Source organism: Diospyros lotus, chromosome 15, assembly GCF_014633365.1.
Source record: "Diospyros lotus cultivar Yz01 chromosome 15, ASM1463336v1, whole genome shotgun sequence".
NCBI classification, from domain to species: Eukaryota; Viridiplantae; Streptophyta; class Magnoliopsida; order Ericales; family Ebenaceae; genus Diospyros; species Diospyros lotus.
Window position 1 is genome coordinate 18,927,009 of NC_068352.1, and position 24,574 is coordinate 18,951,582.

General features: G+C 37.2%; 1 protein-coding gene across 2 annotated transcripts; it reads left to right on the top strand.

Moving 5' to 3' along the window:
• The first annotated feature begins 1,458 nt into the window (after window positions 1-1,458).
• LOC127792388 (trihelix transcription factor ASIL2-like) lies at window positions 1,459-23,385 on the top strand. 2 transcript variants are annotated; one of them, XM_052322864.1, is made up of 2 exons: window positions 1,459-2,685; window positions 23,075-23,385. In XM_052322864.1, the coding sequence occupies exons 1-2, from the start codon at window positions 1,812-1,814 to the stop codon at window positions 23,089-23,091; spliced, it is 891 nt and encodes a 296-aa protein (XP_052178824.1). In that variant the 5' UTR covers window positions 1,459-1,811; the 3' UTR covers window positions 23,092-23,385. The 2 variants fall into 2 exon arrangements, with proteins under 2 accessions (XP_052178824.1, XP_052178825.1); XM_052322865.1 differs by having other exon boundaries at window positions 1,462-2,685; window positions 23,078-23,385.
• The last annotated feature ends 1,189 nt before the right edge of the window (window positions 23,386-24,574 follow it).

Genomic DNA, 24,574 nt, shown 5'->3' on the forward strand with positions numbered 1-24,574 from the left:
ATGATAAAAAATTTGAGTGTTTAAATGAAAAAAACATAAAATACTGAAATTAAAATATGTATTTAGCCAAATTTTATCTTTATCATAATGTGTGAGATTTGAATTGAACTTATTCTTTAGCTTGGATCAACTAAATTTAAATGCAAAACAATTTCAACTTATATCATAATATATATACATATCTCATGGTTTACAGGTTGATTTCACTTTTTTGACACATAAAAATCAAACTATAAATTGTTTTTCTCAAAAATATAAAAATAAAAGAATACAAATCAAACCATTTTATAAAATTTAAATAAAACTAAATCAAATTAACTGATTTGGTCTGACTTAACAGTCTGGACCAAGTTTTCCACACCTCTAAGCTTAATGAATAATATAGATTTTGAGTCTGAATTTAGGGAACATATTATATATGGAAGGAACGAACGAACTATGGGATGGGCCTTGTCCTTCTAAAAACAAGAAAAAGGTCACATAATATATGGTGAAATGGATCATTCATGTCATTTTAGTCCAGTCCAGTATCTTTTAATGAAGGTGAACACTACTGCAAGAGTCCGAGCCCAACTTAATGATGCTTAAAAAGTAAGTTAAGTAATATATAAAGTGTGACATGACTGAAGTCCGAAGGCTCGAAGCAAACACAGGCCCAAATTGGGCTTACATTTTCAGCTTCAGAATCTAAACACGGTTACTATTTCAGGACAGGATGGGCTGAAGTAGGAATAAAGTGGGCTTGAATCTGCCCCAATGTGGCTTCTAAGTCCATTTTCAGCTTTTGCTTAAGCAGATTTGACAAAATAGCATGAACGACCTTAAAGTTTAAAATATAACAAAACCCCCCTTTCGTTCAAGAATTAAGTGAAAAACTATTTTACCCCTAATTATTTAAACTATTTCTTTTTATCTTTCATCTCTCTCACTAGCACATAATTGGTCAATTCTCTTTGTTATCAAAGATATAAAAAAGATAATTAAAAAAAATGAAATAAATTGATGGTACTCAACAATAATAGAAAAAGAATTTAACCCAAAAAATCTCAATATACTAAGATTCAATGATTAAATTATGTTAAAAATTTATCAATACTTGCTATAAATTTTCTATGTGATTGGTAAAATTTTGTACATCGCATATTGTTTGTGAAACTTTTATTGGTGGTTCACTTAAAAAAAATAAAAAATAAGATATAAATGTAACAAAATAAAAATTGAAAGTATTTTTATTATTTTAAAAATTTAAAAATTATAAAGTAACATTACAAGAGAAAGTGAAATGAGACTTGAAAATTAAGAAAGATTTTTTTTTTTAGATGTTAAGGGTGCCCTTAATATTTTTATTAAACCTTATAGATGAGAGGTAATAATTTATTCTCGATGTATTTATACCAAATTTCAAAATACAATTTACCCAAAAATTTAAAAGGGAGGGGAGGTGAGTTGGACCGAACCCAATAAGCCGAGTGGCGGAGAGGGGAGAGAGAGAGAGAGATGGAGAGGGGGAGAGGGGAACCGGCGAGCGGCGAAAACTCAAAAAATTTGGACTCCCCCCATCGAACGTTCATCGGCGCTCACACGAACAAGCCAAAGACAGTCAACCCAAATTAGGCCGTCGATCCATTCCTTTCCTTTCCATTCCATTCCACCGTACTAAAAATCCCTCACATGCTTCTCACGCGTCCTCCCAACCCCAAGCCCAACCGGCAGCAAACCCTTTGGTAACCTCTCTCTCTCTCTCTCTCTCTCGTCAAAATCCTCACCGACGCTCCACCCCCAATCAGTAACCGACAACTTAATCGCTTCGTATGGAGGAGGGCGACGGAGGCGCTTCCACTTCTCCGCCCACGGCCACGGCCACGCCGGCCAAGCATACGCCGGCGATGCCTGTGCGCGAGGACTGCTGGTCGGAGGAAGCGACTCACACGCTCGTCGAGGCTTGGGGCGAGCGTTACCTGGAGCTGAACCGCGGCAACCTCCGCCAGAAGCACTGGCAGGAAGTCGCCGACGCCGTCAACGTCCGCCACGGCCACGTCAAAAAGGCTCGCCGGACGGATGTCCAGTGTAAGAACCGCATCGACACCTTGAAGAAGAAGTACAAGATCGAGAAAGCTAGGGTTTCCGAATTGGCCGGAACGTATACCAGCCAGTGGCCCTTCTTTTCCCGCCTCGACTCTCTCATCGGCTCCTCCTACAAGCCTTCGCCGACGCTGGCGCCGGCGCCAAGAGCTCACCGGAAGACACCCCCGCCGGCGCTCCCTCCCCCGCCGTCTTCGGTTCCGGTCGGTCCAAGGTCCAAGCGTCCGGCGGCGGCTCTTTCTCCGGCGCTGCTGGACAATTCTTTTCTCCGGCGAAACTTCTCGGCGATGGCTGCGGCAGCCGCGGCAGCGGCCGAGGCGGAGGAGGAGTCGGACACATCTAGGTCTAGGTCGAGCGCGGGGAGCCGAAGGAGGGAAGGCCATGGGGACGGGACGGATGGGTATCGGCGGCTGGCGGAGGCATTAGAGAGATTTGCGGACATTTATGAGAGAGTGGAGGAGGCTAAGCAGAGGCAGATGGTAGAGTTGGAGAAGCAGAGGATGCAGTTTGCTAAGGATTTGGAGATTCAGAGGATGAAGCTTTTCATGGATTCCCAGATACAGCTCCAAAAGATTAAGCGGGCAAAGCGGACCTCAGAAGCTGGTGAGAGTTTTTACTGATCTTACCGCCTGTTCAACATTTAAATGCATCCACATTGGTTGAGCATAAAAGATTTTTCTTGCTAGTGAGGAGCTTCTGTTGCATTTGATGTTTTACCTCCTTTCACCTTTTCTTCTGCGTTGGTTCTGTCTTATGCAACTTGGTTGCAGACCATGCGAGTGTGGGAGTTTCAAAATTGTCAAAGAAAGTACCGTTAACATATTGTTGAGCCTTTGCATACATAATGTGTGCTCTGCGTCTATATAATAACTATTTTAGAAAAATAGCATTTTGAACTTTGTTTCCATCTTTGTAAAGGAGCTTGTTGGAGCTGTTGCATAATTGTTCTTCTTTCTCTGGTATTGACTTATTTGCTTATTCTAAGACAAGATATTAGCTATTGGCATGTACTTTGGAAAGAGGACAATAACCATAATGCAGTATTTCAACCCTATCAGGAAGCTACATCCACACACTGTTGTCATACATTGATGTTTTTCTTATAACACAGTATTTCATGTTTGGTTTGTCTTAACAGTTTTGTGCATGGTCAAAGGTTTATGCATAATGTTCAGAATGCCATTTTAGGTTGGGCTAAATGCAATCACTCCCTTTACCTTTAAGCCATTTGGTTATTCAACATAGACTGCCTAAAGAGATGGACAAAGTTCCATGATTGTGTAATGTAGCAAAGCCAAACTAGTGCTTGGGAATTTGTTCAAGTCTCACCCCGAAATGAAAAATCTTCAAAGCATTGCTGTTATTCCTTATTTTGAGGGTTTTATGAAAATCATTTTATTGGTTACAATATATTGATTGGGGGTGGAGTTCTTCTTCCATTAATGTTAGAGTTGGTTTACAAAACATCTTATATTCCCTCTTCTTCCATTAATATTAGGGGTGGAGTTGGTTATATAGATTGTAATGGTCAATCATCTCTATCAATCACCATATCTTTTGCAAGGCTATTGCACCCTCTCAACAACATTCCTAGCCTTTATCCCACCGTTTGCAGTTGACTGCATGAATTTTACCTTTCCATTTATTTTTCTTCTATGATCTTATATTTTGTAAGGTCCATATAATATCAGATCTAAGCGTCTCCCACCAAGTTTTTCTTGGTCTTCCTCTATCTTTTTTACTAAGTATTTGTTTCATTCCATACACTTTCCTCACATAAGCCTTTGTTTATCTTAATTGTGATTCACGCATCTTATCTTCCAACCATTATGGATGACTTCATTTTTAATTTTATCTTTCTTGTATGGCTGTACATCCGTTTTAACATTTTTATCTCAGTTATGCTCATATTTTGTACATGTTGGTGCTTTACTGCAAACTTTTTATATCTTACAACAAAATTAGTCTTATTAAATTTTCTTTTTAGCTTTAATGAAATCTTACCATCACATAAAGTGCTAGATGTACTTTTTCATTTTAATCATCTTGCCTTAATTCTATGGGTAACATCTTCATATTCTCCCCATCTTTTTGTATGATTGATTCAAGATATGTGAGTTAATCTTTTCTTGGTATGATTTGATCTTTTAATTCTAACACAACATCATCCACATTGACATTTTTACTGAACTTACATTTTGTATATTCAGTTTTCACTCTATTTAATTTAAAGCCTTTCCATTCCAAAGTATTCCTCCATATAATGAGTTTAGTGGTCACTCTTTTATTTGTCTCATCTACCAACCTAATGCCATCTGCAAATAGCATACACCTTGGGACTTTTGCCTAGATATGTTTAATGAGATCATCAATTACTAGTGCAAATAGGCAATGGCTTAATGGAGATCCTAGATGTAATTCTATTGTAATTGGAAAAAAATCAATATCCCCTCCACATATTCTAACACATGTTTTTGCTCCATGATACAAGTTTATAATAAGTTGTATATAAGCAATTCGGGCTGTTTTCTTCTCTGAAAAACCCATCATAAAGCTTTCCTAAGAATTATCTCAAGCTTTTTTCTAGGTCTATAAACATTATACAACAACAACACAACAAGCATTTATCCTACTATGTGGGGGGCTACATGAATTCTACATTCCCATCCATTTCTGTCCATTGGCTTATCTCCTATAAAACCCATATACTTAATATCAAATCTAAAGTCTTAAAAGGTTTTTTTGTCTTTCTCTACGACCTTTGTTGACTATTTGTTCCATTCCATCAACTTCTTCACAAGAGCCTTTGTTGGTCTTCTTCTTATATGACTAAATTAGCTTAATTTTATCTCTTGTGCCTTATCTTCAATAGGAGCTACTATGAACTTATTATGAATTACGTTATTTCTAGTTTTATCATTCTTTGTATGGCCATGCATGAATCTTAGCATCCTCATCTTGGTTACACTGATTTTTTGCATATATTGGTAATTATTGCCCAACATTTTATTCCATACAACAGTTGTTCTTATAATTGTTTTATATAAAATTTTCCATTTAACTTTAATGGAATCTTACTACATAAAACGCTAGATGCACTTTTCCATTTTAATCATCTAACCTTGATTCTATAAGTGAGATTCTTATTGATCTCCCTATCTTTTGTCATGTCCCAAGGATAATTAGAAGGGCCATAATGTAATTAGTTGCCTTAGTTTGTTAGGAGCTATTTATGTTATTCTGTTACAGCACATGGGGCTGGTATGGGCGGTTGCTGATCCAATTCTGCCCAAACATGGCACCTTCTCTATGACCTATGGCTTGCAAGAGGCAGAGGAACTACCAGCCTTGCAACCGAAAATTCAGGTAAAAGGTTCATCTTCCCTCACTCGCCATCATTCCCCAATGCCTAGAAAAAGGAAGGCCAGGGGGACTGATCTTGCTAGAAATTTACATGACCAATTTGGGAAGAAGAAGAATATGACTAAGGTGATTGAGGAGTTCAATAAGTTAAGACAGGAGGGATCGATGGCAGATTATTAGGTTAAATTTGAGGAGCTAAGGCCCCTAATGTGGATTGCTCAGCCAACCCTAACGAAGAACTATTTTGTTTCAAGATTTGTTAGTGGATTGAAGGACAAATTGAGGTTAATGGTCAAAATGATGATGCCTACAGCCATGAAAGAGGCAACCGAGAAAGCAAGGTTGTAGGAACTCGCCTTGGAAGCCAACTTTAGGAAGCATGAGCTACAGCCTAACGGATATACAGAGAGCAGCAAACAGATTGAAGGAGCCTCTAAGGCTGCAAATTACGACCAGTAGGAATCTGAGGGAAATTTAGAGCTCGATCGATCAGTTGTAATCGAAAATTCCAACAATGAAGAGAGATCGAACATGGATATTAGTGAAAATCACAGCTTATATTTGCAGGAAGCCGATGGAGTAGCATTGGAAGACGAGGATGACGTTGCAGATAGGTTCCATGCCACTGATGAAAGACAACCAGACAACAAGGACTTGGACCAAAGAAAGAAGCAGGAGGCTAAGGACTTGCACAATCCTACAGCTGTTGTGAGTGACAGTCTTGTTGTTACTTCAAATGGTGTAGATCAGTTACAAGTGTTAGCTCTAGTAGAAAAGGTGAAATTGAAATTGACTAAACAGGAGAACAGTGTCACGACCCTAGGGTTTAGCTAGGGTCTAGGAAGGAATTAGGAAGGATTTGGGAGGGAAACGGAGGAGAATTAGAGGGAGATATAGAGCAGAAATCAAGAGAAATGAGAAAGAACTAGGAAGAATGAGAGGGAGAAAATATGGAGGGAAAATATGAATTTACTATATTGTTTCAGCATATATGTCTCCACATGCTATGGCCTATTTATAGGCTGTTCAAGTAATAGAATATTGTAGAACAACACCCATGTGCACTATAACAGAATGAATAGCATCTCCTAACCAACAATTGTAACTAATGGCAGCATTGCCCCTCTAATTCCTCTTGGGTCATGACAAACAACCTTGTGGTTCAGAAGATGATGGAAAAGGAGGTTGCTATCACATAGTTTAGGAGTTCAGATATTGGAGAAGGGATAGTTGACATGAAGGTCCTAGAAGTCTTTATTGAAGATAAGGAAGGAGAAGAGGTTGTGAAGAGCGGAGAGGATATGACTACACCAACCTCGGAGTTTGAATATTTCAATGGTGAGGGAATCGGTGCTTTAATCAAAGTGAATGCCCATTGGAGTACAATTCAAGCTTGGTTAGAGATTAATGGAGGTTGCTTGTGCTTGGAAGAAATTTTTGTCAAGTGGAACAAGACTCTTGCTATTTTGTGTATTCCCTTTTCAGTTGGAGAACTGTAACGTCGAATCAAATTTTGGCTTGCAGCAAAGTTGGAATTCCTTTCTATGATTGGAAATGATATGGTTGTTGCAATAACGGATGAATTGGAACCATTCTCAATGGAAATCAGGATGAGGGGGATGGCTGGACTTGTTGTTGCAACAAGTCATAGTATTGATGTTTTTGAAGAAAAAGACACGGAAAGGCAAAAGAAAATGAAGATAAGAGATAAGAACTGAGAACAGGCGAAGAAGAAACTAGGTTGTTAAAGCTGGAATTGGTTGAACAACAGGGTCAACAGCTGCCAATTCTTGGGGACAAGAATTGTTTGAAGGGGAGGGGATTGTCATGACCCCCAAGGAATCCCCAGGGATATAATAGTCGTACGAATTAGGGGTTTCTTATTTTGATTGTATTGCTATTATAGCTGCTAGTATATCCAATTGTAAGCCTATAAATAGGCTTGAGTAGTTAGAGAATGGCATGATTTGAATGACAATTGAATTCCAATTCCCTCTCTCAATTGTCCTAACTCCCTCTAGATTTTCCTCTCTTCTCCCTCAATTCTCTATGTTTTGTTCTTCTCTCTCTCCCTTTCTACTCTTTCTCTCTCGGATTCTTACCAACTTACTTCATAAACCCTAGCCAAACCCTAGGGTTGTAACAACACCAGTCGAAAGCTTCCATGTCTGTCCGCGGATCTCCTGCACCAGTCGATCACTCTAGTCGCGATGCTCCTAGCTATCTACGTCACCACCTTCAACGGACTCCCACATCAATTACGAATGCTCCTCAATTCATGTCGCCTTTGGTGCTGTCCGCCTCGCCAACTTCAGCGGATCTCCTGTACCAGTCGTTCGCTCTAATTGCGAATCCTCCTGGCTTGCTCGTCTTGGATTCTGGACAAGATTACTGGAGTCTTAGCTGTGAGCCAATCCCCTACTTCTCCTTCAAATCTGAGCTAGCACTCCCTTCCTCGTGTGTCAGAATCAATTTCAAGATTCAATGGCCGTGGATCATAGGCTCAATTCAGTCTCCTCGATTTGGGTCTTAATCATCGGAATTAATTTTACCAGTCTTCAACTCGAATCAAAACCACAACCAAGAATGGACTGCTCTGATACCAATTGTTATGAACCTAGGGTTTAGCTAGGATTAGATTGGAATTCAGAAGGATCCGAAAAACTTAGGATTAAGAACAAAATGTTTAGAGGGGAATTTGGATAGAAATGGGAAAGATAAAATATAGAATTGAGGGAGAGATATTGAGAGAAAGGGGGGAGAACAAGAGAGAAACGTGAGGGAGGTTGGGAGAGAATTCTAGAGAAAAATGAGAATATTCATTCAATCAATTCAAGCATACTCTTCTCTACATACTTGAGCCTATTTATAGGCTATACAACTGAAAGAAACATCTAGAACTTGGGCTGATAGCTAAGGTTGAATGTGGAAGGCAAAGCAGATTCGAGCCTAGCTGATTCCAGTGGTGAAGCTGACAGTCAGTGTTTGAATTTCTTTAGGCGTAAAAGGAGGTGACTTAGTTGTGAAATCTAGTTATCTTGCGAAGTAGAAGTGCGAAGAAGATTCCAGTGAACTTCGACAATTTCGACAAATCCGAGTTGAAGGCTGGGGTAATCAATTTCAGTGATTAAAAGTTCAACGACTAATAGCAGCGAATTAGTGAAGAGGATTCCACGGGAGGTGATTCCAATCGAATTTTAGGCTGTGAGTCAAGGGAAACAAAGGTTAATTTCGGCTTTGAATTTTGGTTAACTTGTTTGAAGAAGAGCAGTATGTATAGAACCCCTATCCCTTGGTCTTCCAAGTGTCATGTTTGTGAGATGTCGGCCATGGGGAGCAGGGCACACATGAAACAAATGGGGTTTCAATTGCAACCGAAGGATGCTGCATTTTTAGTGGGATGTCCTGCTTGTGAAGCCTTGAGAAGCAGTATGCACATGAGACAGTTGGAGCCTCAATGGCAGCAAAAGAAGGTTGTATTTTTTGCTGGAAACAAAAGGAATCATGAGTAGTTTAGCCAGAAAAATCAGGCATGGGGAAAGTTGGATAATGAGTCCAGCCGAGTTAACAAGGAAACAAGTAGTGAGATATATGGAGTGTGCAAGGAATTCGGCTGTATGTTGCATGAGCAGTTGTAGGAGTTCGCGATGATACTGATTAAGAAGTATCACTACAACTTTCTTGCCGAATTTTTCAATGATTATTGCGGAAGTCTTAACAAAGAAGACTTTCTTAAAATGGAGCAGCTGAAAAAGGAATATCTTGATTTAGGCAATGGAATTGACAAGGAAGGTGGTTGTAACGACAATGCTAGTAGCAACAGTAGTGATTACGGGGGTTTGGTCCAGGGTGTGTGGGCAAAAGGAGAATTGAAGGAACACACTGATTCCTTTGGAAAAGAAGTTCTTGATGGTGATGTTTTTGGGGTTCTTCAACAAGATTAGTCCAACTTTAAGGAAGAAGGAGAAGAGAAAAAAGATGTGGTGGAAGAAGAGAGTGAGGAAGGGGGATTGGAGGATGACACTCAATCAGTTGGCAGTCTCTTAAGCACTTTTACTAGTGTTGAGGCACTTGATGCTATTGATCTCTGGAAGCAGCAGAAGAAGGAGCCAGAAAAGCCTCTTCACCAAGTACTTGAGGAGAAGGAACAAGGGATGGCATCAAGTACACAAGATAAGACAACGAGAACATTGCAGCCAGAAGAATTGGAGGTAATGCATAGATTTTTGCCTACTGAGAGGCTTGAAATTCTTCCCATGATTGAAAAGAATAGAGTGTTAGGATTGACAACTCATACATAACCATTTTTAATGGCAATAAGGAAGAGGGGGACGGTTGAAGGCAGTGTCGCAACAAGTCATAATGTTGTTACTGTTAAGAGAAAAGAAAAGAAAAGAAGAAAAAGCCTAGAAGGATAAAGAAGGAAAGAAGCATTAAACTGATAGAGAAAGCTGTGATTGGATGAATAAGAACGACTCAACGTAATAAGTTTCTTTGGGACAAGAAACCTTTCAAGGAGAGGGGATTATCATGACTTAAGGGTAATTAGAAGGGCAATAATGTAATTAGTTACCTTAGTTTGTTAGGAGCTATTTCTGTTATGGGGTTGTTATTCTAGATGTTTCTTTCAGTTGTATAGCCTATAAATAGGCTCAAGTATGTAAAGAAGAGTATGCTTGAATTGATTGAATGGATATTCTTATTTCTCTCTAGAATTCTCTCCCAATCTCCCTCACGTTTCTCTCTTGTCCTCCCCCCTTTCTCTCAATATCTCTCCCTTAATTCTATATGTTATCTTACTCCATTTATGTCCAAATTCCCCTCTAAACATTATGTTCTTAATCCTAAGTCTCTCGGATCTTTCCGAATTCCAATCTAATCCTAGCTAAACCCTAGGTTCATGACATCTTTTTGGATGATTGTCCTAAGATATCTAAATTGGTATTTCCTCAGTATGATTTAATCTTTTAATTTTACCATAATATCATCCATGCTCATATTTTTACTAAACTTATATTCTATATATTTGTATCTCAGTCTGTCTTAATATAAAACATTTAGATTCTAAGTGTTCTTGAGAGGAGTATTTTTGATATGTTTTCTATTTTGATTTTAAAAGTAAAATTTAGATTAGGTTTTATTTGTTTAGAGATTTACTTATCTTGTCCTGTTTTGATTTATCGTAGTTTTTATAGGTAGAATTATATTTGATTTAGGGAGTAGATGGAGTTATATTTGATTTAGAGATTAGATCATTAGGATCATATTTTGATTAGTTGTAATCTTCTATTTGGCTTTGGATGGTTGAATAATATGATTTCCCCTTCTTGAATCTCTCTCTCCATCTCTCTCTCTTGGCTTTTCTCTTCTTGCTTGTTCTTGGCTTCTTCTCTTCACCAGCTTCTTCTTCTTAATCAATTCTCTCTCTTCAACTTTTTGTGATTCATTGCTGTCCCGCATCAAATTTGGTATTATAGCAAATTTTGATTATGAATTTTCATTAACTTCCATTAGTTTTACATCACCAAACCATCATCATCATCAACACACAAGAATGGCCGCACAACAACATTCCTTCATGAATAGCCACACAGAGTTCATCAAAGACACATCACCATAACAATGGGCAAAGAATCACAATCCTCAACATAAGCCATCAAGCCACGAAAACAAGAAGTTTATCTTACTTTGAGTGAGTCTATGATGACAACAATATTTGAATACTAATGACACAAGTCTAGATTCATAAAAATCAAGGGCGTGAAGAAAAAGATGAGATTTTATGCTCTAAAATTATTTGTTTGGAGGAAGTGGAGAAAGTTATGAAAAAAATGAAAAAAGTGATAAAAGCTGTTGAACTAGATAATATTTCAATACAAACATGAAAAGGCATTGGAGAATAATGCATTTCATGATTGGTGAAACTATTTGATATGATCCTGATTGTCGAATGGAGAAAAACACTCTATTGTCTATTTAGAAGAACAAAGTGATGTTCAAAATGTGAAATTTACTGAGTGATTAATCTAATGAGTCATACTATGAAATTTTGGGGGAGGGTAAATAAGCAAAAGTTGGAAATACAAACTTTGATGTTAAAAAATGAAATTGGTTTCATTCTTGGCAGGTCAATAATGGAAGTTATATTCCTGTTTTGGTGCTTGATGAAAATGTCTAGAAATAAGTAAAAGAATTAACATATGCTGTTTATAGGTTTAGGAAAAGCCCACGATAAAGTTATCAAACAAGTCTTATGGGGAGAATAAATGAGATTGAGTTTCTTAATTTTAGGTTATTGAAGATATGCATAAAAAAAAACCATTTGTTAAGACTTGTAGGAAAAAAACAGAGGCCTCTGTAGGTACAAGTGAATTGAATCGAGCATTTATCTTTTTGTTGGAGTGAGAGATGAACTCACTAAACACATTTAAGAATAGGTGCCTTATTGTATTTATTTATAGATGATATTATCTTGGTAATAAGATAAAATGATATGAATGCTAAGCTTGAGGTATAGAGGGACACTTTAGAATCCAAATTCTGAACTTAGTAGATCTGAAACAAAATATATGAAATATAGGTTTAGTAAAAATAGTAGTAGATGAAGTTATGGTGAGATTTAAAGATAGAAGTTATTTTATGAAAAGATTAGTTTAAGTATCTAGGATTCATTATCAAAAAGATGGGGAGATAATTGAGGATGTTATTTACAAAGATAACACATAAAACTGCTTTTGACATTTTTTGCCATGGGCATAGACAATTGGATAATAGCATGTGCAAAATATGAGGTTAATAATATGACAATGTTATTGTGGATACGTGACTATGCAAGAAAAGACAATTAAAAATGATTATTCATGATAAGGTCATAGTGACCTATTGAGGATAAGATGCATGCGGTGCAATTAAGATGGTTTAGTCATGTGACATAAGACCAATAGGAGACCAGATGGAATGAAAGAAGTTGATAGAAAAAGAGGTAGAAGAAGACTAAGGAAAACTTGGTAGGCAATTTTTAGGCATAACTTGGGTTAACATAGGCTTATGGATGATAGCATCCCCATAGCATGAGGCTTCCCATCTTGCAAGGGTTTGTATATGGTTGTTTTATACAGAAGAAAGATAGTAATATATAGAAAATGATTGGTTAGCTAAAGTCCATGTAGTTAACCCTGCCTAGTGAGAATAAGGCTTGACATGCTGTTCTTGTTTATGATTATTAAAAGATTCTATTGTCTTTATAATAAATTAAGATGGAACCATTGATTAAGGGTATGTGTTTACGTACTTTTAGCCTGGTTGGCAAGTATTATTTTGTCATAGCTATTTTCTTTCTGGTTATAGGTAACTTGGTTTAATAAGCCTATTAGCAAGACATTATGCACTTCAAATATCATGGTTTCCCTTGTCACAAGATATAAAACAATGACAAACTTTTTACACTGTGTTTTCTTTTAGTAATGAACTTTGGGAGAGCTAATGACTGATCCTCCAAGGGCACTTGATGCCCTTGATGCTGATTTATTGAAATTCTCAGTCTTCTTGTTGAAATATTAAATGCTAGAAGATGAGTTGTGATATTTAATTATCATCGTTCTCACAAGCCTCTATTAGGTGGGTCAGCAACATGAATCGTATATGTTTGTCTAAAACTTTCTTACCTCATTTTCTTTGGTATTTCTCTATTTTTTTTTTTTTTTGGCTACAAACTTATTTCTTTCTATCAACTTCCTTCGCAAGTGTGCCTCTTAGTATTCCTCTCACATGTTTAAATTATCTTAGTCGTGTTGAGAATTTTATCTTTAACTCCAATTTTGTTATGGATGATCATTTTTAATTGTCTTGTATACATTCATGCATCCTAACATCATCTTAGTTATGCTCATATTTTGTGCATCTTGGTATTTAGTTGCCCAATATTCTAATTCATACAACCAAAATGGAATTATGAAGGTTGTGTTACACAAACCTCATAAATGGTATTTGTAGGCCTTTCGTATGTAACCCTTGATTTGTACCTTTATTTTGACCATAAAAATGTTGGAATTATGAGGTTTGTGCTATTGAAAATTGTATACCTTTATTCTTTCTAATGGTGCAATAATCAATTTAATGTACATTGATCCATTGTTTAACATATTGTCATTTGTGGTAATCTATGTTACATGGACTTGCTACACGTATTGAGTGCTGGTGTGTCCAAATATTAGACTTTCTTAAACTCTTAGGGTGCATTTGATTGCAAGGGTGGAATTTGAGTGGAAAGAAAATGAATTCTAGGGAATTAAATTATAGGCAAAATGAATTTCTGGAAATTAAAAGTTTAAACTGTTTGATTGGTATGAAGGTTGTTAAAATCGTAAAATCGTAAGAGGGTCTTCGACATATAAAACCGTAAAATCAAGTGCAATTCAACTTTAAAATCGTAAAATTGTAAGGCTTTTCAATGTAAAAAATCGTAAAATCGTACCTGTAAAATCGGGAGTTTAACAACCATGATTGGTATAATTTTCTACCTAGAAAATGATATCTTTTTTCATCTTTTGGTGTTTGATTGGTAATATTTTCTATAGAATTTGATTATTTTCCTGACATTTCGTGTTTGATAGGCATTATTTTTTATAAAAAATGACACATTTTCTATAGAATTCAATAGTGAAAAAGTATTAAAAAACACTGAATGAGACATACACAGAGACACACACATATATATACACACACATATATTCATACACAATCACACATACACATATATACTCATATACACATCCCCGCACACAGACATATATATACATAGATATACACATATATATACGCACACATACATACATATAATGAAAATGAAAAGCTGCCTGCCCGCTCACCGTCGCCACTCACCCACCCGTCGCCGCTGACCCGCTTGCTCACCCGCCCTCTCTCGTTGGCTTGCCCTCCCTCTCGTTCACACACAGATACACACACACACACACACACACACACATATATATATATATATATATGCACACATACATACATATATATATATATGCCCTCTCTCGTTGCCTCCTCGCTCACCCACCCGCTGCTGACCCACTCGCTCGCTCGCCCTTTTCTCTCCCTCTCGCTCGCTCTCCCTCTTGCTCGCTCTCTGTCCATCTCTCGTTGTAGATTTGCTTGTAGGGAAGTTGAAGAGGATGAAGACGGGAGCAGCACAGTGGGTTCTTGCTTCAATTGCCTGGAAAATCGGAGCTCCTCCCCCCAGGGAATTTGGTTTCCATGATTTGAAGGAAAAAGCTATCACGTGACAAGAAATGGGAAAATGAGTTCTCTGGAAAAACTTGGCTGTCAAACACAAATGGAAAATTGGGTGGAAAAAATGTGTTTTCCCAAGAAAAAAGTGGCTATCAAACGGGGCCTTAGTCTTAAGATACTGGATGTGTATCTAATATTTGGGGATGTTGTCAAGTCTTAAAGCCTGACAATGAATTCTCCCTAATTTAGTGTGAATTAGTAAGATAATAGAGAAAATAGAGAGAGAGAAATAGGGAGAGATAAGAGAGAGATTAGTAAGGAGGAAAAGATGATGTTCTCATTAATTCCTCGATGCCCCAGTTCGAGAGGATCAATGGGGTTATATGCAATCTGTCGAAAGGGAGGATTCCCGCCAATGGCAGCTTGTACACCCTTCTATTATTATAACCACTTGCACGTGACTGCCCTCTAGATGTAATAAACTCATATAACAGCAAAACTAAAATCACATGACACATGGGTACATGATGGATTGTGAATAACTAATTATAATGTGCATGCATTAACTTTCTAAACTAAAATGATATTTTTGTGTATAAATGTACTTCAAATTAGAGAGAACATGAAATTATGTCTCCTTCATGATAAACTTATGAAAATTTTCCAATGTCAAACTTGAACAACAACTCCTCTTGTGCGTCTCTAGGACACCAAATATCTTTAAAAATTAGGGGATCCAATTGTCCAATTTGGCTATAGGTGTTAGATACTTCTCATACGCATACCCTTGTCATATCTTGTGGACATGGATATGGAACAGGGATAAACATTCGTGACTTTTGCAAAATTTGCCTAGAATATTACTTCATATTCTCTTTTTATATTTTTGGTTTTTTTTATTTTTATTACAAGTAACCTAAGCATGTTGTTTGCAATGTGTTTAATTTATGTCCCTCCCTTCTTAGGGTGAGTTCTACTTGAGGGTTGTAACACTCCACTGACACAAGTCCTACTGCACTGGTCCAATTTGCATCCAGAGAATAATACTTGGGAGTATCTCCCAGACTTACTCAACTAATTTCCCAAGGCTGCTGGATTATTCTGAATTTCTTACAGATAGGAAATGCATTGGGGGGGGGGGGGGGGGGGGGGGGGGGATTGTCATGTGCCTATGGTTATAAAGGTAGCGGGCTTATGTAGCGTGAAGGCAGTTATAAGCCTTACTTATATAAGCCTGTAGGCAGTTGTAATATTTGAATTTGGCGCCTTTCTCCGAGTGATGGATCAGTATAAAACTAACTGATCCCACTCCCTTTTGAGGCATCCTTGAATACAATTGATAATTAATCTTTCCCGCCTCAACTCTCTCTCTCTCCCGAGATCCTTCCCTCACTTATTCTCTTCTCTCTTTCTTTCTGCCCCTCAATCCCTCTCAATTCTCCCCAATTCAGAGGAGAACCCCCTTGTCAGATCTAAGAATCTGACATGATTCAACTTTGACAACCTTGACATGTGCATTGCATAATTGAATGAACACTATAAACCTTTTAGGTTGAATTGTAGGGGTGGTGCTTAAGCAGTTAAGAGATGTTGCTGGATTGTGATGCAACAAGTGAACCACATAACAAACCTACATCCTACTATGTGGGTCTGCTACATGCGGTTCAACAAGAAAAAGAGAGTAAAAGTTGGAAGTCCACCTTCAGGGAACCAATAACATCTTACAATGAAAATGGTTGGTTTAAATTATCAAACCATTTTATAGATTTTTGCCTATGTTAGAAGAGCTAACAAAAGATTTGTTCTTGTCACTTAGAAGAGCCCCCATAGAAATGTAGTTTTATGAGCCCCCATAGAAATGTAGTTTTATGTGCTTTAGGAAAGGGCATATGTAATACATTTTCAGAATGGAAAAATGTTATGAAATGCAATTAGCAGAAGAGCTAGTGACCGGTGAATGTTGAATAGACAAGCAGTCAAAATTTGTTAGGAAAAAGCTAATAAGGGTGTCCACAATGCATGAGGCTCATATTTGTAGTCTTTCCCTTACTTTTCATTTGCCAGGAGGTTGTTTCTCTCGTGGAGGGTGGTTCTAACTATTGATGATCTTATCAGCAGGATTATTAATACCAGTTGGTGTTTATGTGTGAGCAGGAATGTACCTAATTAGGGCCTAATAAGTGTTTGCTACTTTGGAAAAAAATTAGAAAGGAAATATGATATGCACAGATGATCCCAAGCAAGAATGTACCTAATTAGGGCCTGATTTGACGTGAATTCTGATATTTTGATTCATTCCAATTTTTGGATTGCAATTACTTTACCTATTCTTGCTCATGCTTGATTTCTCTGTTCTTTCTTTTGGAATGCTTATGCTCTGTATTTCTCAAATTTTCTGTTGTGAACAGAGATTTCCATTTTTTTTTCTTTTTTGTATGCTTCTTCCCTACATTATGCATGGATTTATATCTACCATCCATCTTCAATAATAATAAGAATAATTAAAAAAAAGTTAGGTATAAATTTCAGACATCGTTTAAATTATGCTGTAAATGGTTGTTACTATGCCACTAGATTATTTCTCCTCAGCTCAAGACTTCATTTGTGATCTCTTACTATGACAAACATGTGGGAGTGCTGGGGTGAAATTATAGAAAATCAATTCAAGCAGGGATTACAATCCAAGTTTCACCTTATTATTATTGTGGAAAAATTGTGTATAGTTAGCTATTTTAGGAAGGATTTTATGATCAATTAGGCTGATTTAGTTGGTTTCCTATTCTATTAGGAGATTTTATAAATTATGGGATCTGATATAGCTTTCTTTTATTGTTAGAAATTTATGTATATATAGCTACCTTTGTGTATCATTTGAAGAAGAAGAAATACAATTATTCCTTCAATTTCTCACGTGGTATCAGAACAGGTTTCCTAGGATTTCCCAGCCTTAATTGCCTTCATCACCTAGGGTTTTTCACCATTGCCTCTAGTGCGATTTCTTTCTACCCTTACTGGCCTTCATCGCCAATTCATAAACTACCTAGATTGAGAGGTCCGCCTTCACCGTCGCGATCAATGCTTGTGCTGCCATCCTTGTTGTCATTGTTCGTCGCTTTCGACGGTTGCCTTCCAGATCGCGACAGCCTCTGCTTGTTGGATTTGGCCAGATCCGATCGTTGTCCTCTTCCCATCAAGTTTGTCATCGTTGGATCTAGGGCATTCTAATTGTGGAGGTGCTGCTACTACGGCTAACAATCATTCTTACCACTTCCATCGACCCCAATTTCTTCATGAAATAGCCTTAGTCGCATAGAAGGCTAGTTGAGGAAGATGTTAGAAATTGAGACAACAACTGTTACAACCCAATCAGAAGAGGAAGTCCGACCTCAACAACTTGGAGAATTGCAAAGTATTCACGCTGCCTATAGGTTAGATGGAAAGAACCATCTTAAGTGGTCTCAACTCATCCAAACTATGTTGAAAGGAAAGTGAAAAATTGCTTATCTTACGGGTACAAGACCTAAACCCACAAATCCCAAGTTTTAAGCATGGGATGAAGAGGACTCCATGATCATGGCATGGTTGTGGAATTCTATGATACCTAAAATTAGTGATACATGTACGTTCTTGGCCATTGCCAAGGATATATGGGATGCAATGCAACAAACCTACTCCAAGGCTAGGGATGCAACTCAAGTATATGAAGTCAAGGTGAAAACTATGGCTGCAAAACAAGGAAACAGAATAGGCACAGAATATGCAAATCAACTAAAAGCCTTGTGGTAGGAATTGGACCACTACTGAGTGATAAAGACTGAGTGTTCTCAAGATGCAGTGGTCCTAAAGAACTTCATCGAACAAGATAGGGTTTATGATTTTCTAGTTGGACTTAATCTAGAATTTGACTAGGTAAGGATACAAATCCTTGGAAAGTCGGAGGTCCCATGTTTTAATGAGGTTATAGCTCTAGTCCGAGGAGAAGAAAGTAGAAGAGGGGTCATGCTTGAACCACAAGCCACTGACAGTTTGGCTATGGTGGCTAGTGGTAAAGGATCAACCATAAACACGGAGAAAGGAACAACCTTTGAAGGAGGAAAGAATGGTCAATTGAAAGTCCAAAACCGTGATGGATTGTGGTGCACTTATTGCAAGAAGCCTGAACATACATGTGAAAGGTGCTAGAAACTTCATGGTAAGCCTTCAAGTCGTGAATGGGGACTAAAAGGAGGGGATCAGCCTCGAAACAATAGACAAGCTCACATGGCTATAGTATCATAAGGTGAATCAACATCACAGGAGTCGAGTAGTCTCAACCAAGAGGAGATTGAGAGGGTGAGATCTCTTATTAGAAGTCTTGAAAAGCCTTCAGGTATTTGCTCTTTGGCGTATTCAGGTGAGTTTCCATTTTCCTTTGGATTAAATGCCTCTGAGTGTAGTCTTTACCAACTCTTGGGTTATGGACTCAAGAGCTACTGACCATATGACCCACTCATCCCAGTGTTTCTCCATCTATACTCCTTGTCCAAACAATTAGAAAATAGCCACAACCAATGGATCCTTAGCCACTATAGCCGGAGTAGGGGATGTCAAAACAAGCCTATCAATAACCTTGAGAAATGTCCTACATGTTCCTAAATTGTCCACTAATCTCGTCTCTATACAAAAACTCACCCAAGATTTATGTTGTAATGTTGTTTTTCACAGCAGTTATTCTGTATTTTAGGACAAGGATTCGGGGAGGATTGGACATTTTAGGGAACAGAATGGCCTCTACTATCTTGAGACACCTAGTCAATTGAACATGACCAAGGGAAGATTATCCCATTCCTTCATATCAGAATGTGTTCCCTCTAATAGAGAAAGAATTCAGCTTCCCATTCCCGCCTAGGACATCCATCATTTAGGATTATTGCCCTTATGTTTCCTTCCTTATTTATCAATTTACCTACTGAAAATTTTCATTGTGAGGTGTGTGAACTTGCCAAACACATACGTGTTCCTTTTCCAATTAGCAATAAGAGAAGTTCTATTCCTTTCTACCTTGTTCATAGTGATATTTGGGATTCATCTACTGCTTCTAATGTGTTTGGGGCACGATGATTTGTTTCTTTCATTGATGATTGTACTTGGGTCACTTGAATTTTTCTGCTCAAACATAAGTCTGATGTTAGTATAGTTCTTCCCAATTTTTGTTCCATGATTCAAACTCAATTTGAGGTTACTATCGAAAGGTTCTGATCAGATAATGCTAGGGATGATTTCAACCACATTCTTACTCCCTATTTTCAGAAAAAAGGAATCACTCACAAATCATCTTGTGTGAATACCCCACAACAAAACGGGGTTGCAAAGAGGAAGAATGGTCACCTCCTTGAAAAAACTTGAGCTCTATTGTTTTAGACAAATATGCCTAAGGTTTTTTTTTTTTTTTTTTTTTTTTTTTTGGGGGGGGGGGAGTACTTACAGCCATTCATATCATCAATAGTTTTTTTTTTTTTTTGGGGGGGGGAGTACTTACAGCCATTCATCTCATCAATAGGTTGCCTTATCGGGTCTTGGGTTTCAAGAGTCCTATGAATGTTCTTTCCACATTTTATCCAACCCTCACCACTACCAATAACCTTGTTCCTCGTGTTTTTGGGTGTGTCCTTTGTCCATGTGCATGGTCCAAACGGGGGGGAATTAGATCTTAGGGCTCTCAAATGTCTCTTTGTGGGCTATTCTTCAACTCATAAAGGGTACAAGTGTTATCACCCTCCATCCAAACGGTTCTATGTCTCAATGGATGTCACATTCAATGAACATGCATCGTATTTCTCCCATCCTTCTCTTCTGGGGGAGAATTCAATTAGGGAAGGTAAGGAAAGTTTTTTGCTCGATCTGATTCCTTCTTGTACATCATCTCCCCTCTATATGCTCGAGAACTCATCTGACTCTATGCATGAACAGCCTATTCCTGAACCCATGCCGTAAATACCACATGAACCACGAGAACAACTTGATTATGCTCCTGGAGATGTGAGATTTGGCAAGGTGTTCGTGAGAAAGAAGGCGGTTGTTCCTGAACCTATGCAGTTCTAAGAGTCCCAACTCAGATTCCTTGAATGTGGTAACAATTTCCAACTCTGCATTACAACTTGAAACTGAAGTTCAAGAGGATAGTAATGACCAGGACCTTCCAATTGCCATAAAAAAAGGAACTAGAGAATGTACAAAACGACCTCTTCCCTTGCACACTTCTTATCATTTTAAAATTTTTCACCACATCACCGAGCCTTCCTTGTAAGTCTTAATACCATCACCATTCCTACTACCTTATTCGAGGCATTGTCTAATGAAAAATGGAAACAAGCTATGAATGTGGAGAGGAGGCATTAGAAAAGAACAAAACTTGGGAACAGGTGAGATTATAGGCGGGAAAGAAACCGATGGATTGCAAGTGGGTGTATACGGTGAAATACAGGGCAAATGGGTCAATTGAAAGATACAAGGCACGATTGGTAGCCAAAGGATACACTCAGACTTATGGAATTGATTATCTAGAGATTTTTTACCCAATTGCGAAAATGAACATTGTTAGGGTATTATTGTCACTAGCTACTAATTATGGCTAGGAATTGCAACAATTTGATATCAGGAATGCATTCCTACATGGAGAGCTAGAAGAAGAGATTTATATGGAAGTTCCACCAAGTTATGGGAAGAACTTGGCTAATTATACAGTGTGTAAATTGAAAAAGGCTTTGTATGGCCTTAAGCAATCACCACGGGCATGGGTTGGAAGATTTGGAAGAGTTATGTTGGCTATGGGATACAAGCAAAGCCAAGGAGATCACACACTATTCATTAAACACTCTCCATTAGGGGGAGTTAGAGCTCTCTTTGTGTATGTTGAACGACATAATAGTGACAGGAGATGATGATAGAGAGAAGTAATTGTTGAGTCAGTGTTTGGCCAAGGAATTTGAGATCAAAGCATTAGGAAGGTTGAAGTATTTTCTTGGAATTGAAGTTGCACACTCGAGGCAAGGAATTTTTATCTCACAACAGAAGTATGTTACAGATCTTCTCAAGGAAATGGGCAAAACTACATGCAAACCAACAAGCACTCCAGTGGATCCGAATCTTAAGCTTGGAAAAGAAGAGGAGGATGCGGCATTTGACAAGGAAATGTATCAACGGCTGGTAGGAAGACTCATTTACCTATCTCACATACGACCAGATATAACATATGCAGTGAGTATAGTTAGTTAGTTTATGCACAGTCCGAAGACAATTCATTTGCAAGCTGTTCACCGGATATTACAATACCTTAAGGGGACACCAAGTAAAGGGATTTTGTTCAAAAGAAATGGAGGTTTAGTTTTTGAGGTTTACACTGATATTGATTATGCTGGGTCAATTGTTGACAGAAGATCAACTTCTAGATATTACACTTTCCTTGGAGGAAACCTTGTGACCTAGAGGAGTAAGAAACAGAATGTAGGAGCACGGTCTAGTGCTGAGGCTGAATTTCGAATAATGGCTCAAGGAATATGTGAACTACTTTGGTTGAAAATCATCTTAGGAGACTTAAGAATTAAATGGGATGGACCGATGAGACTCTATTGTGACAATAAGTCTGCAATCAACATAGCTCTAGTTTAGATAATAGAACGAAGCATATTGAAGTTGATAGATACTTTATCAAAGAGAAGTTGGAAAGTGGTTTGATTTGTATACCTTACGTGCCTACAAATGGTCAACTAGCCAAAGGGTTGTATTTACCAAAGGGTTGAGTAGTTCAGTGTTCGAGAATATTATATCCAAGCTGGGAATGGAGAATGCCTATTCACCAACTTGAGGGAGAGTGAAAAAACTGTGTATAGTTAGCTATTTTAGGAAGGATTTTATGATAAATTAAGCTGATTTAGTTGGTTTCCTATTCTATTAGGAAATTGCACAAATTATGGGGTCTGATATAGTTTTTTTTTATTGTTAGAAATTTATGTATATATAGTTAATCTCTGTGTATCATTTGAAGAAGAAGAAATACAATTATTCCTTTAATTTCTCACAATTAGGTCTCCAATGTAGTTGCTACAGTATTTGCTTGACTTATTTCAAATCAGACCAATCTTAAGGACATAGTTTACGTACTCCAGTAACTTAAATGAATGTAATGGACATTTATATTGCTATTCTGAATACAAAATAATTGCTGTTTGAATGCAATAATATAGTGCAAACTTTTACCGGTAAAGCTGAATTACAAATCACATCCGTGACTCTGTACATTGGTTGCATGGGTCATTTATCCAGATTGAGCCCAATCTATGTATTGTGGCACAGTTCATATACACGTTATGTTGTTAAGAAAGGATGGTGTTTTAACATTGTTTTCTTTTCCATGTAGCAGAGAGTTACTTGTAACCAAGACAGTCATCGTTGGGGAACCACTTTTCATGCCATGCAGATGCTGATATTGGATAGTGGAGGTAGATTTCCGTTTTACCCTCAAATCACATAGGTTTATACTAACTTTGTAAAAGAGGATGTCTTATGAATAGTACGTAGTTTGTGAAGTGTGGATGATATTTGTTTTTTGTTTGTGGAAATATATTTCCTTAGTTGTGAACTTGTGTTTTATCTTCTTTTGCTCTAGGAAACATCAAAATTACATCGAGAAAGGGTGATTCAAATGCAATGTTTTGCTTAATATTTTTATTTTCCTGGGCTATTATTTGTTAATACTGGTTGCTCCTACTTTATTTAGCAATTAATTACATTGTTCATTTGTTTTTGGTATTATGTCTGCCAAACTTTATGTCAGAAAGTTGGCCCCCTTTTGTTTACCTTTGTATTTCATTACCAATAACAGCTGGGAGATTAACTTTTAATTTATAATATTATTTATGAACAGCTGCAAGCTTCCTTGTATATAGGCTTTTTTTATGCATCTGTAAACGATGGGGAAACTTTTGATGGCATTCCACTCATCACTTCAAACTCAAACTTAAATGCCATGCATTTATTAAAAAATTGCATAGATAAGAGTTTGATTGTATCTTGGTTATATCATAACAGCAATTTTTTATTTCATTAGGTGGGGTTGATTGCATGAATTTTAGATTTTTAGCTATTTTTATTTGTGACACTATTCTATATAAAGTCATTACATTAAATGTCGCGTGAGTGTTTCCTAACAAATTTTTGATTGCCATCTCATTTAGTAAATAATGTGATTCTAGTCTTTTATGCATTTCAATTGACTAATCTCTCTCTCTCTAGCAGTTTATATGTATTTCTTTTCTCCCTTGTGTTTAAGTTGATGTAAATTTTCATAAACTTTTGGCTTTGCTTCACTAGGCTTCGTTTTTTTTCATTTGTTTGGATGTAGAATATTTTTTTGAAAAATATATTCTTATTTTTCGGTGTATGCTTGACCAAAAAAAGAAATTTTACACCAAAAGATGTAAAATAATTTACTAATTCCAACTTTATAAGCCATTCTTCTATTTATCCTAATGTTAGTAAATTATTCACAATATTTATATATATGTATGTTTATATCAATAAATAAATATGCATATGCATACGTGCACATATCAAGCACATATATACATGCATACAAGTACATGTGTACATACATGCATATACACATATTCATACATGTGCATATGCACAAGTACATTCATAAATACACATACATGCACATACACATATATCTATACATACATAGAGGTACATATGCCTGCACATTCATATATACATGGGCATGCATATATATACGTACACATACATAAACATGCACACACATGTATTCATGTTCTATACATACATATATATATATATGTTTATTCACCAAATCCATAATTAAACTCTTGTATTTTGATCATTTTTTTTGTGGTAATTT

Excerpts from the sequence above, each read along its gene's own strand:
- LOC127792388 (XM_052322864.1), top strand. The coding sequence starts at position 1,812 with ATGGAGGAGGGCGACGGAGGCGCTTCCACTTCTCCGCCCACGGCCACG.